This window comes from Hippichthys cyanospilos, chromosome 5, assembly GCF_059441005.1.
Source record: "Hippichthys cyanospilos isolate Australia breed blue-spotted pipefish chromosome 5, RoL_Hcya_1.0, whole genome shotgun sequence".
Lineage (NCBI taxonomy): Eukaryota > Metazoa > Chordata > Actinopteri > Syngnathiformes > Syngnathidae > Hippichthys > Hippichthys cyanospilos.
Genome location: NC_142373.1, coordinates 5,361,285 through 5,374,872, shown reverse-complemented (window position 1 = coordinate 5,374,872; position 13,588 = coordinate 5,361,285). Strand labels below are relative to the sequence as shown.

General features: G+C 41.8%; 1 protein-coding gene across 1 annotated transcript in view; it reads right to left on the bottom strand.

Moving 5' to 3' along the window:
* LOC148423232 (general transcription factor II-I repeat domain-containing protein 2B-like) overlaps window positions 1-9,086 on the bottom strand; it is a 42,955-nt gene extending 33,869 nt beyond the window's left edge. Inside the window, exons 1-2 of the mRNA XM_088414972.1 lie at window positions 7,743-9,086; window positions 7,594-7,671 (exon numbers count right to left, since the gene is read on the bottom strand). Coding sequence (XP_088271098.1) covers window positions 7,594-7,671; window positions 7,743-8,487 — 823 coding nt within the window. The 5' untranslated portion in view covers window positions 8,488-9,086. The remainder of the gene's footprint in view (window positions 1-7,593; window positions 7,672-7,742) is intronic.
* Window positions 9,087-13,588: the final 4,502 nt, after the last annotated feature.

Below are 13,588 nucleotides of genomic sequence, written 5' to 3'. Positions count from 1 at the left end.
GAGGTCACGTCCTGTGGCCACACCCTTACTTCTTTCAGTAGCCGATTGATGACTTTCACTGTTGGTCTGTATGCAGGCATTAGCATAATAGTGAGGGGGTCAGAGGCACTGATGTGGGGGAGGAGGGTGACTTTATACGCTCCTTTGTGCTGAGTGTAAACACAGTCCAAAATATTATGTCCTCTTGTTGCAAAGTGGATTTGCTGATGAAACATCGGGAGAACAGTTTTGAGATCAGCATGGTTGAAATCCCCAGCGAGGATGATGAAGCCATCTGGTTGTGCTGTTTGTTGTTCACTGATAGCCTGGTACAGTTCATTCAGCGCCGCACTTCTGTTGCTGTTGTTAGTTGGGGGGATGTAGGTAGCGACCAGCAGGATTGAATTTATCTCCCTTGGCAAGTAGAAGGGGCGACACTTCTCGATCATGAATTCCGCCAGAGGTGAGCAGTGTTTGTATACTACAGTGGCATCCCGGCACCACGCTTCACGGATGTAAACAAACATGTCGCCACCGTGTGACTTCCCCCCCTCTGCGAGAGCCCTGTCGGATCTGTAGCATGTTAGCTGCTCTTGTTGTATAGCGGAGTCCGGAATGTTATTATTTAGCTAGTTTTCAATGAAAACTAATACACAACAGTCACTCCCTTTTCGGTTTGCTGATCTCAGAAGTTGGATATCGTCCATATTGTTGTCCAGTGAATGAACGTTCGCCAAAAAGATAAATGGTATGGCCGGGCAAGTTGGGTTAGCCTCTAGCCTAGCTTGGATACCTCCGCGCTTGCCCCGCTTCCTCGTCCTGGCGCACCGCTTCCGGCGCCTCCTTTCCGGGGAAGGAGTAGCAGGCGAGTCCGGTAAATTAGCGGGCCGGCGTAGCAGTCCCAGTTCCCTTAGCGAGTTCTCCAGTTCCGTGTTTAAAACTTGGCAAATGTTGCTTCTCCGGATTTGTAAGAAAACCCATCGACTGTACACATATTGTGGCATAAACTGACCGGAAATACTGTCAGACAAACACTTGTTTGACAAACAAAACAACGCATTGTCGGAAGAGCGAGTGGCCGCTGCGTCTATACGCACTGTCATCTTGGATTTTTATCCAAGATGAACTGCATTCTTTCACCATTGTCGTATCGCCATAATATGCTCTATTGTGTCTCCTAGCAAATGCTGAAAAATTAATTCATGCGTTTGCCATATTAAACTTTCAGCAACAAATACAGTATGAGTGTGTGTGTGTGTGTGAGTAAAAAGGTTGTGATGAATAGTCTACTAGTCAATAGTCACATTAAAATCATCGCTCTCCTCCATCTTATCCCCTCCCTTCCAGAGCTAAAAATAAACTCACAAAACCTGGTGCTAATTTGTTAAGATGACATAGTCGAATATTTACGTTTCTAGTTCATGTCACTGTTCCAGTCGCATCCGCCTTACTTTCTCTGCTCTCATTAGATTTCGTCCACCTATCCTTGTCAACCTGCCCCTGTGTGTTGACCAATCAGCTCCCTCTACCAATTGTTCCCTGTCCAGCTGTCTTGTATTGTCTCGTTAGTTATGAGGGTATTTAGTCTCCAGTTTCTTTTCAGTTCTTGTCGGGTCATTTTCCTCACTGTCTTGCTGTCATTCCATTCGAATACATCCTCTTCCCCGTGTAGCCTCAACCTTCCCGTCTCCGTTCCCTGTTGCCTCCCATGAACTTGTTTCCGTCTTAAGCTTTTGTTTTAACTTGTATTATTTTTGTCCTGTTTGATCCTGCCTCAGTTTTTATTAAATCTTCATTGTTTGAGGCACATCCCTCTCAGTTCCTGTATTTTTTGGTTCCACCTTTCCCACGCCCCTCACCGCCATGCTACACAGACGTGGCACCATGCGTGTTTTTTGGAGTGTGGGAGAAAGCTGGAAGGGACCCACACAGGCTCGAAGAAAACATACAAACTCCACACAGGAAGATCGGAGCCAGCTGAAATCAAACACAAGTCCCTTAACTGTGATGCGGACGTGCTAACCAGCCAACCATCAAGCCTCCCCATTAAATCAATCAAGCAAAATGGAATTGCCATTCCTCTTGCATTTTTTTCATTTTTTTCATAAACGGATAAGTAAAACCATCCTTTTTTAAGCCTTGTTGTTGACAACAAAGAGGCCATAAGGCAGCGCCTGACCAAAGTGCATTTGAAAGTGCAAACGCACTAAAACGGATGCAAACTATATCGATTTAGATGTGGGCTCACGGTTTACGAGATTAAGAGCATTGCTGAGAACTTTTACTTTTCTGGGATGTAGCAGAGCCAATATTTTCTCCTTCAGCACCTTTATTCTTCTTTTTTACACTGCGTGTCCCTCCCTTTGCGGCAATACATGTCTGTCAAAAAAAGAAAAAAATAGTTTCAACATTGCAATCAAGTGGCCGATACCATGCTAAATACTGAGCTGTCAGCGCTACACTATTGTTATCCTGGCACAATAACTACGGTTCAATAGCTGTTACAAAAGGAAACAAACACCGCACATACCAGTTGTCCAAAGTTCTCCCTTCTGCCATTCTACAAGTCAGGTGAGTGCTCTTGCTTGGCTCCTTCTTGTGTTGAAAGAAGGAGCAGTGTTGGATAGCTCCCAGTGACCGCAAAGCAGGCGCCATGATTCATTCCTGTCCTCTGAGGCGTTGAACGTTCCCAAAGTTGATTGGCTGTTGCAACGTGACACACTACAAAAGTTAAATTTTTTCAACTTCACGCGACAGGCGAAATTACGACTTTGTGTGTCGTCGCGTGGCGTCATGCGAACTCCATTGACTACAAACCTGTCCGCTTTTATGCCTCGATTGCGTTCGGTGTGATCGTAGAATAATGCATTACACTACTATTGCATTACTTTTATATTACTCTCAGCAACATAACTAGAAATATGGATGTGCCATTCTAAATGTAGCTCATTATGCTTATTACACATCCAGTGAACTGTTCCTTCAAAACTAAGGCATTACTTATTACTGTAATTTCAAGGTACAGTGGGCCCCCGGGTTACGAACTTAATCCGTTCAGCGGCTACGCTCGTATCTCGAATTGCTCGTATAGCGGGCAATCCAAACCCATGTTAATTCGTGAATGCGTGCAACGCGCGCCGAAGCCTTAAGTAAAAACGACACACTGTATACATATATTAAAATTGAGTGACATAATCTGCTGTATACTTGCATTATATAATAAATACAATGTATAAATAGCTTTTACCTTTGAAACGACGAGACTTGAGCTGGGTGTAAGCAGAGGGGGGCAGAGTTCAACGCTCAATGTTAACACGGCGATAGATATGCTATTGGTCTTACAGTGTTACAGTAACTCTTTCAGTCAGGGTGCAAATCACGCAGATACTAAAACATCATCCTCTTATTTCTTTCTTTACCGCTGCTAGTAATTTTAGAAGCTATGTCTAACAGATAAAGTTTGCAAAGTCTTCACAACATTCCGTTTTTCACTAATTTTCTCTCCTTCCTTCCATCCTGTCCCATCAAGCTAGATAAAGGCGTTCGGCCAATAGCATATCGGCATTTCTGTGATTGACGTGTGACGCCGGCCAATAGCATCTCCGTGAGTGAGACCGGGTGACCTTAATCGACCAATAGCATATTCGCATCTCCGTGACTGACTGATAATTATTCGCACTTTTTTTTTTTAAACGGTTGGAATGTATTGACAATTAATTTAAAAAAAAACACACATTTAAACCAATGACAATTCTTTGTCCTGCAATCGGCACATTTAATTTCATGTCAGCTGTTTTTCCCTTTAGCTGTACAAACACTACACTTAAATGGTAATTATATTTAGACCCCGTGAGTGAGACAGTCAGTGTGACGTTGTAAGACCAATAGCGTTCACGTTACTGCCACAAGTATCTATTGATGATTGATGATGTCGCTACTGTTGATTTTATTGACGCAATTAAACGAGAACATTTCTACATACTCAATGGCCGACATGTCGAATTGCTCGTAAGGCGAGAGGTTTGTTCGTAAGCGGAGGACAAAAATCTCCCTGATCCACGCTCGTAAGGCGAATTGTTCGTAAATCAGGGTGCTCGTAAGCCGGGGGCCGACTGTAATTAGTTACGTTGCAATATGACTGCATTTGAAATGTAATGCATTACACTACTATTGCATTATTTTTATATTACTCTCATTACTATAACTAGAAATATAGATTCACCATTCTAAATATAGCTCATTACGCTCATTACACATCCAGTGAAAGGTTGGCTATTGGGTTGCTATTGGTCGTCATCTCCTCACGGAGATGCTGGTATGCTATTGTGCAGCCTCACTCGTTTCAAAATGGCGTAACGGTAATGCTTTGTTCTAGTGCATATTACTGCTTAATTCAAACTTGAATGGGTTAGCCATGGGTGCCAAGATTGCTATTGATGTCAAAGATGTTAAAGTAAGAAGATGATTTTATATGGAAACGAAGCTGGAGATAATCAAGAAATACAAAGCTAGTCTAGCCTAGATTACCCTTATTAGGGAATATGGGCATAGCGATCATCACTCAAAGATAAATAATTTTTTTCTATATTTTTTATTTATGATGTTTTATGATAGTATACATGTATATTATATATGTGTAGCACTTAATATACTATTTTGGTACCAATTTTTAATATGTATGTCCAATTTTGATGTTATTACCTGGGGTTCTAAACACATTAGCTATTTAACATAGGTTTGGTTTGCCCAATATACAGTGAATTTGCCTTACGAGCCCAACTGTGGAACGGATTAATCTCGTAACACGGGGGCCCACTGTGTATTCTTTTTGTCTTAATCTCTGACAAACTGAAATTAATGGCCGTATGTCCAACTTGTGTACGTATTCAACATATTCAACCTGTCGTCTGCTGCTGTCATACTCATCTCTGCTGTAGTAGGTACTAATAACATTAAGTAAACATTTTTCCCTGGACATTTTCCCTGTTTCTTCTGCGAATTTGGTGGAAAAAAAAAAACACCACTTTCAGGTTAAAAATAAGTTGTACTTTTATTTGTACCAAGTAAAATGTGTAATGCATTACACTACCGCATTACAGCAAAAAGTAATGCATTACAGTAATTACATTACTTTTGTAATCCCAACCATTGTTGGGAGTAATGCATTACATTTGTAATGCATTACTCCCAACACTGGCTGTCACTAACATGAAGGTGACACTCCTCTTGTGTCCACCAAAGGATGCGATAGACAGTATGAGATTTAGTAGTACAGTTTTGGGTATGCTGTGTTCCCAGATCCTTTGGATCAGGTGGTGCAGGCAGCGTGTGAGGAGATACCCACCATGCTTAAAAACCTCTGCAGGGTTGCCATAGTGTCCAGAGCTTTTATTGTTCTTTAGGCCTGCAATAGCTTGCTGGATTTCAAAGATGGTGGTGTGTCGAGGATCTTGAGTGGTAGGTCTGGGAGATTATTCAGGATGTGTGGGTCGACAGGGTTGGTGTAGTTGAGGAGACCCCTCTCACTTTTATTTGATACAGAGATCCCTAACTACATGAAGGTCCCGGCCCTCAAGGGGCAGGAAAAAATCCAAGTCTATGGCTGGAACCTTATGTGCTTGTCCTTCTATGTGTGAGCATGTGGGTGAGAAACTAATGCATGTATGATAAAATATTATACATAGCAAGTCATTCTGATAAAATATTTTGCATAGTGAGACATTCTGATGAAATATGCGTCGCGAGACATCGACAGCTGCGGGACCGCTCCAACTGGCAGGCTTGAGCAATCTTCCTTCTGCTTGAGACAAAACAATACCATGGCAGTTTTTTTTTTCCCCAAAAGCAGTGCACTCATTCTCACAGCATACCACCAACATACCACAGCAGTTTATATTTTATAGTAAATTCATAGTCACAATAATAATTATAATCCTAACAACAATCATTCACACAGCAAAGCATTTCTTCATTGCAAGCATTAATATTTTTTAGCTAATGTATAATCACGATATCTACAACACAGTGACAAATGAACCATCTGTGGAAGACCAACAAGTCCACTTTCTGCTGTATTAAATGGGATGAAAATAAAATTTAATATTAACACTTTTACCCTAAAAGCTCTAAAGATCATCGTAAATCGTTCTAACGTTCTCATGCATGCACCGCAGTTGAAGTGATTTAAGGCATGCCTTTTGAATTGCAGTGGTCCCTCGCTACTTAGTGCTTCGTCTATTGTGCCCTCAGTGCGTCACAGATTTTTTTGGGGGGGAGACAAAAAATTATATTGCGGAGAGACGTGTCGGATAGGCAAGTTATCTATAAATGCACTTGTCACTGGCACTCCTTGGAAGTCAAACTACTACTGCATGACACATATTTATTTTAATCTTAAATGATTAACCTTACACACCCACAGTTGCAGAATTACAACAATTTTTGTTGTAAACCTACTACCACAAAAAACCTACTTATGTACTTATATATATATATATATATATATATATATATATATATATATATATATATATATATATATATATATATATATATTAGGGTTCAACTACATTAACATGCCCATTGGGTCCTATTGTTCGATCCCACAATGCTATTGGGTCACACTTTTGTATATAAGGCGTGCCTCGAGGTCAAGAAGTCACACAACCTCCAGATTTCCGATCGAGCATCATCCCTACAATTGCCTTGACTGGATTTATCCCATAGAAGTAAGTAAAATGCTTTAAATATTTTTTTTGTGTTTATTACAGTGTCTAGAACAGGGGTGGGCAATTATTTTTTCCATGGGGCCACATAAGAAACATAAAATATTGTGGAGGGCCGGGCCAAAAGGCTGAACTCAATTCTGCATAATATTAATTGTATTTCTTTTTTTAAAAGCAGTAAATAGCACTGTTTTGACAAGCTGGCAAGAGTATATATTAAAGTTAAGCAATGAAACTAAATACCAAATAAACTGAAAAAATGAGGTTGCCTTACAAAAATTTATTCTTTCAAATTTCTCAACACAATGGTAGACAAAATATTAACATTTTTTACTATTTGTGACTCATATTAGTAAACATATTCTGTCACATTCACTTCAAAACACATTTTGAGTTCCATATACTGTTGGATAGTTATGTAAAGGTTCTGAGCATTTTAAAGACATCACAATATTGTCTTTTTGCACCAAACATTAAGCAAGATACAACATATTGACTGTCACTGAACTGTGATTTTGAGAAAAAGTGTCCCAGTTCATTGTTATCTGGTGCCTTACAGTAACATGCCTACATTTGTGGTCTAACTGCCTCATTTGGTGTTTCAATGTTCATTTTTCTTGTTCAGTGAGAGAAATCTAATCTCTGCTGGGCTTTAACAAGTGCATCAAAGTCAGGCTGAATGTCTGAAGTGGAGATGCGAAGCACAGCTGACAGATGATCATCAGTGAGAGAGGATCTGTACCTGGATTTTGTAAACTTCATAATTGAAAATGTTTGTTCACAAATGTAGGTAGAGCCAAAGAGAACAAACATCTTCTGAGCATGTCTCCTAATGTTTGGAAAGTTCTCCTCCTTGAGAGAAGAGTAGAAATCCAGCAGAGATCCTGACTTAAAGTGCTCTGCCAGTACTCCATCAGACCGCAGGTCAATGAGTTCCAGCTGAACATCATTGGGTGCATCATCCACACTGAAGGTAAAAGGAGAGGAAATCATGTGTGTCCATTGTTCTTAGATCCTCAAATCGCCTTGCAAACTCACCATGCAATGCTCCTAACATGGATGAGTACCTGCAGAGGTTATCAGCTGATGGTGTGACTTCTTTCAGGGTTTGCATGTGAGTGAGAGTGTTGCTCTCCAGTTGTCTTGAAAGAAACTGTATCTTTCTCATGAAAGCCTTCACCAAGCTGTGCATTTCATGTACAAAAAGGCCCTTGCCTTGCAGCTTGGTGTTCAGTTCACTCATCAGTGCAGTCACATCAACAGCAAATGTGAAATCTGCCATCCAGACCTCATCTGCAAACTCTGGGATGGCCTTACCTTTTGTCTCACAAAACTCCTGGATTTCTGCTTTCAGATCCCAGACTCTTTTTAACACTTTGCCCAGGCTGAGCCATCTCACAGAAGTGTGGTAGCCAATGTCACTGTGCTCACTCTCATGCTCCTCCAAAAGTGTGACAAACTGTCTGTGATTCAGTGCCCGCGCCCTGATGAAGTTAACTATTTTAGTAACAACATCGATAACATGGTTAATTTTTAGCACTGATTTGCACAACACATGTTGGTGTAAAATACAATGTAAAGATACTAATTTCTGATCAGGGTCCATTTCAGTCACTTTATCCTGCATGCGTTTTAAAAGTCCGACATTTTTCCCGGTAAGATTTGGACAACCGTCCGTGGTGACACCTGCCAGTCTGTCCCATTTCAGTCCCAACGTGTCCATACAAGCATTTACCTCAGTGAAGAGATCGCTCCCTGTCGTCGTCCCTTTTAACGACCGCATTGCTGCCAGCTCCTCCGTAATCCTGAAGTCCGGCGTTATCCCGCGGACAAATACGAGTAGCTGGGCTGTGTCGCGGACATCACAACTCTCGGCCAGAGCCAAGGAGAAAAAGTCAAAACTTGGCACTTCACGTTGCAGCTGTAGCTCCAGATTCCCCGCAATGTCCTCGACCCTTCTCGTCACGGTTCGCCTGGACAGCGGGACTTGCTCAAATGCCTCTTTTTTTTTAGGGCATATTAGTGCTGCCGAGTCTACCAAGCACTCTTTCACGAACTCCCCCTCTGAGAATGGCTTGCTGTTTTTGGCTATTTTGTGGGATATCACAAAGCTGGTCTTGGTTGCTGCATCCCTGGATGCATGAAGCCTGGTAAAAAAAAGCCTTGCTGCGTTTGCAGCTTAGCTAGCAAAGCTTCCGATGTCCGCGCTCTTTCAGCATCAGTTAGGTTTTTATATTTCTCTGCATGTTTCGTCTGGTAATGCCGACTCAAATTGTAGTCCTTCAACACGGCAATCTGCTCCCCGCAAGCTAAACACACAGCTTTACCTCTAACTTGAGTAAATAAATACTTCGCTGTCCAATTTTTGTTGAAAATTCTACATTCGGCATCTACCTTTCTTTTTTTAGCCTGAGCGGACATTTTTGAGGGCGAAAGTCGTCTTCTTGTGATGCAATCGCGCGCATGTCTTGATATACGCATTATGTCATTATGTGCGTGAATAAAAAAAAAAAAAAAGAATTAAAGCAGTGCAGCTTTAGCCCATGAATGAGGTGAAATTAAAAAGTATGTTTATTTTGAAGTTTCCAATTAACCTTACACTCGCGCTCAGAGTCAACCAAAGGTATGTGGCCAGGTCTGTCATACGGGCCAGTCAGTGCCATCCGGCGGGCCGGATGTGGCCCGCGGGCCGTGCAATGCCCAGGTCTGGTCTAGAACATGTAGATATGTAGCTATTATTGAAAATGTGCCTTGCAGTTTATTTAGAGCTTGTTTTGTGAGTGTTGCAACATTACAAACATTGGGTGAATGTGGTAGCCAAAACACCCGTTTTGAGGGGAACTTCAACTAAAATTTTCCCAATATAACTTTAAACATACAACTACATTTATCCCTTAGCATAACATAGCATTACATATATTATGAAAGAGAATCTAATTTGCAAAAATATAGTGCCATATCTGATCTTTTTCATTTACTTTTAATGATTTTTAACTACCTTCAACACCTGTTTTATTTTCTTCTGTGTTTTCCCTAACCCTAACCCTAAGAAAGGACTTTCTAAAAAAGAAATTCTGTTTGTGCATGTCCCTTGTCTTGGCTGTTGATAAGGAAATCTTCCTAGCAATGGTCACAGTAGCTGTGATCAATTCACGGTCACAAGTTGTGGGAGATGCTTGGAGGGTCATGCATTCTTTTGGAACAGCTGCTAACGATCAGGAATGCAAGGTGTTGTTGGAGGCTACATGCAATCCTGCAATTCCTGTTCAAATTATAATCAGTTCACAAATTGGCCATTGTGTGACCAGTGAAATGAGTCACTAGGTTACCTCAGGGCAATGTGTAAGCACTTCATATGATAAGTAGGGTTGTCTGTCTGTGTTCCTGTAGTTCTGTCCTGTGTGCCATTTATGTATACATTTGTTTTAAGTGGCGGACACTAGGACCATGTCTCTCACCCAGCAGGCATGTTACTATGATCCTTTAATGCTTTGAACCTGTTGGCTTTGTCTTTGCTGTTTTGGACTTTGTTGTATCAGTTTTGTGATGGCATGCGAAGAGTAAAGATCTCCACTAACACAGCAACGTGTGGTTTCTTCGCCTCGCCACACAAGCTAGGAGAGATCCACGTTACAGTGTGCAGGATGTGCTTGAAATCATCCTAAATGGAGAGAGAGATGTGAAGATGGATGACATGGAGACAAGTGATGAGAAATCAGGTGATGATGCCTGTGTGGACAAAGAAAATACCAGACCAGCTGATTGCCCCGCCATTGTGAACATTGAGCCGCAGGCAAACAAACCCATCATGTCCTGTGACAGATATTGCTGGAAAAAAAAGGATTTTATCAGTCCCAATACTGATTTCTCTGGTCCGGCCATCACAGACGATGCACCTGTCCTCCACACACCACTACAATACTTTGAAAAGTTTGTGTCAGAAGAAATGATTGGAGCTCTGGCAACAAATACAAACAAGTACAGCGTTCAAAACACTGGAAGATCTGTCAACACTAATACCAAGTGTTCTGTTCAATCAATCAATCAAATTTTATTTATATAGCCCTAAATCACCGAAGTCTCAAAGGGCTTCACAGAATGAAAAGAGGTCGTACAGAGACATCTTTTCAGTATAGGGTACACAACAGCATCCCCTGTCAAAGCTCCCAGAAGGGGAAGGAAAAACTCAAAAACCCCAATTTGGGGAAAATCAGAAACCTCCAGAAGGGACCACAGGTGGGAGGAGCCCCCTTCCAGGCCCACCTGTTGAAGTGGATGCTGCATGTACCAGACACAGAAACAACATAAATTACAGAAAACATATTGTGCTATATAGTGCAGTGATGTCTTGACAGCAGGCAAAGCCACTGGGCAGGAACCATCCCACATTCCAGCCAGGTGGACTGCAGACGGCCGAACTCCTAACCCGTGATGGTCGACCAGCGCAGGACCCAATGGAGGCGGTCAAGTCAACCCTCACCATCTAGCTAGCCCCCTCTCCCAGCCGGAAGAGGGGGGCAGGAAATAAGAAAAAAGAAGAAGGCTACAGACAGGCTAAATTAACTAAATGTTTTTTAATATAAATGTGTTTTTAGTCGGGATTTAGATTTCTACTGAGGTGGCTGCGCGAACTTCCATAGGTAGGGCATTCCATAGTACTGGCGCACGAATGGAAAATGCCCTTGATCCCGCAGACTTCTTTTTAGCCCGTGGGGTCGATAGCAAACCGGCATTTTGCGATCGAAGTTGTCGGGACGGAACATAAGGTGATACTAAGTGGACGAGATAGGAAGGAGCTAAACCGTGTAGAATTTTATAAGTAATTAACAGCACCTTAAAATCACATCTCACGTGTATTGGAAGCCAATGCAGGTCAGCTAGAATCGGAGTAATATGATCAAACTTTCTCGTCCTTGTCAATAGTCTCGCTGCTGCATTCTGTACACACTGCAGGCTTTTAATATAGGACATGGGAAGTCCAGAAAACAAAATGTTGCAATAGTCTAGGCGGGACGTAACAAATGCATGAATTAATGTTTCTGCATCGCTAAGGGAAAGAATAGGGCGAATTTTAGCTATATTGCGGAGGTGAAAAAACGCCGTTCTTGTCATGTTATTAATATGTGTTCGAAAGGAGAGAGTGGAGTCAAATATCACGCCGAGATTTTTTGCAGAACTACTTTGGGAAATAATACAGTTTTCTAGGTTCAGCGTGGTATTCTTAAGCAAGTGCTGATGATGAGCAGGGCCAATAAATAACATCTCAGTTTTATTAGGGTTGAGAAGCAGAAAATTGGAAGACATCCATTGTTTAATCTCGGCAAGGCAAGCCTCCAGTTTACTGCACTTGCACGGATTCGTTATTTTTAAGGGCATATAGAGTTGGGTATCATCAGCATAGCAATGAAAACTAATAGCATGTTTGCGTATAATATCGCCGAGAGGAATCATGTAGATGTTGAACAGTAAGGGACCAAGTACTGACCCCTGCGGGACACCACATGAGACGGAGAAAGACTCAGAGATCGCATCACCATAAGAAACACTATGCGTCCTTCCCAGGATGTAAGATCGGAACCAAGAAAGTGCTGATCCCGAGATACCAACACATGATCTAAGACGTTCTATAAGAATATGATGATCAATAGTGTCAAATGCGGCACTAAGATCAAGCAGTAATAATACTGATGAGACGTTGGAATCCAAGGCTAATAGAAGATCATTCGTCACTTTTACTAGGGCTGTCTCAGTTGAGTGGTTGGCCCTAAAACCTGACTGAAGGAGTTCAAATCTATTGTTGTCTATCATAAAATCGCTAAGCTGTTGTATTACAACTTTCTCAAGAATTTTGGCGATAAACGGAAGGTGTGACGCTGGCCTATAGTTAGAGAGATCTTCAGGATCTAGGTGAGGTTTCTTCAGTAATGGTTGAATGACAGCCGTCTTAAAAGTCTCAGGTACAATGCCAGAGGAGAGTGACAGGTTGATAATATTCACGACAGATGACCCTAAGACTGGGAATAAATCTTTGACGAGTTTGCCTGGAAGCGGGTCGAGCATGCAGGACGTCGGCTTTGCTGCATTAACCAGTTGTGTAAGACACTCCAGGGATACTAAATTAAACTGGGACAGGGTAGCCAGACTTTCATGAACCTGATTGTCCGAACTAGCATCAACAATTACAGTCGAGGTTGTGAGCGGCGCTGCCTTTTTTATTTCTTCCCTTATTAGCTGAATCCGTTGAGTAAAGAATTGCATGAAAGCGTGTGCTGAATGGAGGGAATTATGATTAACCTGCTGCTGCTGTGTTAGCTGCGCTACCGTCTCAAATAAATATTTTGGGTTGTTTTTATTAAGACTAATCATTTTGGAAAAGTAATTTGTTTTTGCTAACCTAAGAGCCTCTTTATATTTCAGCAAGCTATCGCACCAGGCCTGACGGAAAACCTCGAGTTTAGTTGTTCGCCATTTACGCTCAAGTTGTCTACTTAACAATTTACACGTACGCGTTTCCTCCGTAAACCACAGAGTGTGCCGCTTCGGACGAGTTTTAAGTTTCAGCGGCGCAATAGAGTTTAGGGAATTTAAAAGAACCGAATTAAAATCATTCGCGAGCTTATCGACTGAGCCAGTGAAAGACGGAAAGGTAGCTGTTGCGGAAGGCAGTAATTCAGAAAGTTCAGCAGTGGTTGAAGAATTAATATCACGGCTCTTAAAGCCTTGGTTGTGGACAACAAGACCACACTGAGCTAGGACTTCAAATGTTATAAGATAGTGATCAGACATAACGTTAGAATGCGGCAGAATTGTGACGGTTGAGGCAGTTAGGCCATGGGTTAGCACTAAGTCTAAGATATTACCATTCTGGTGTGTTGCTGCTTTTA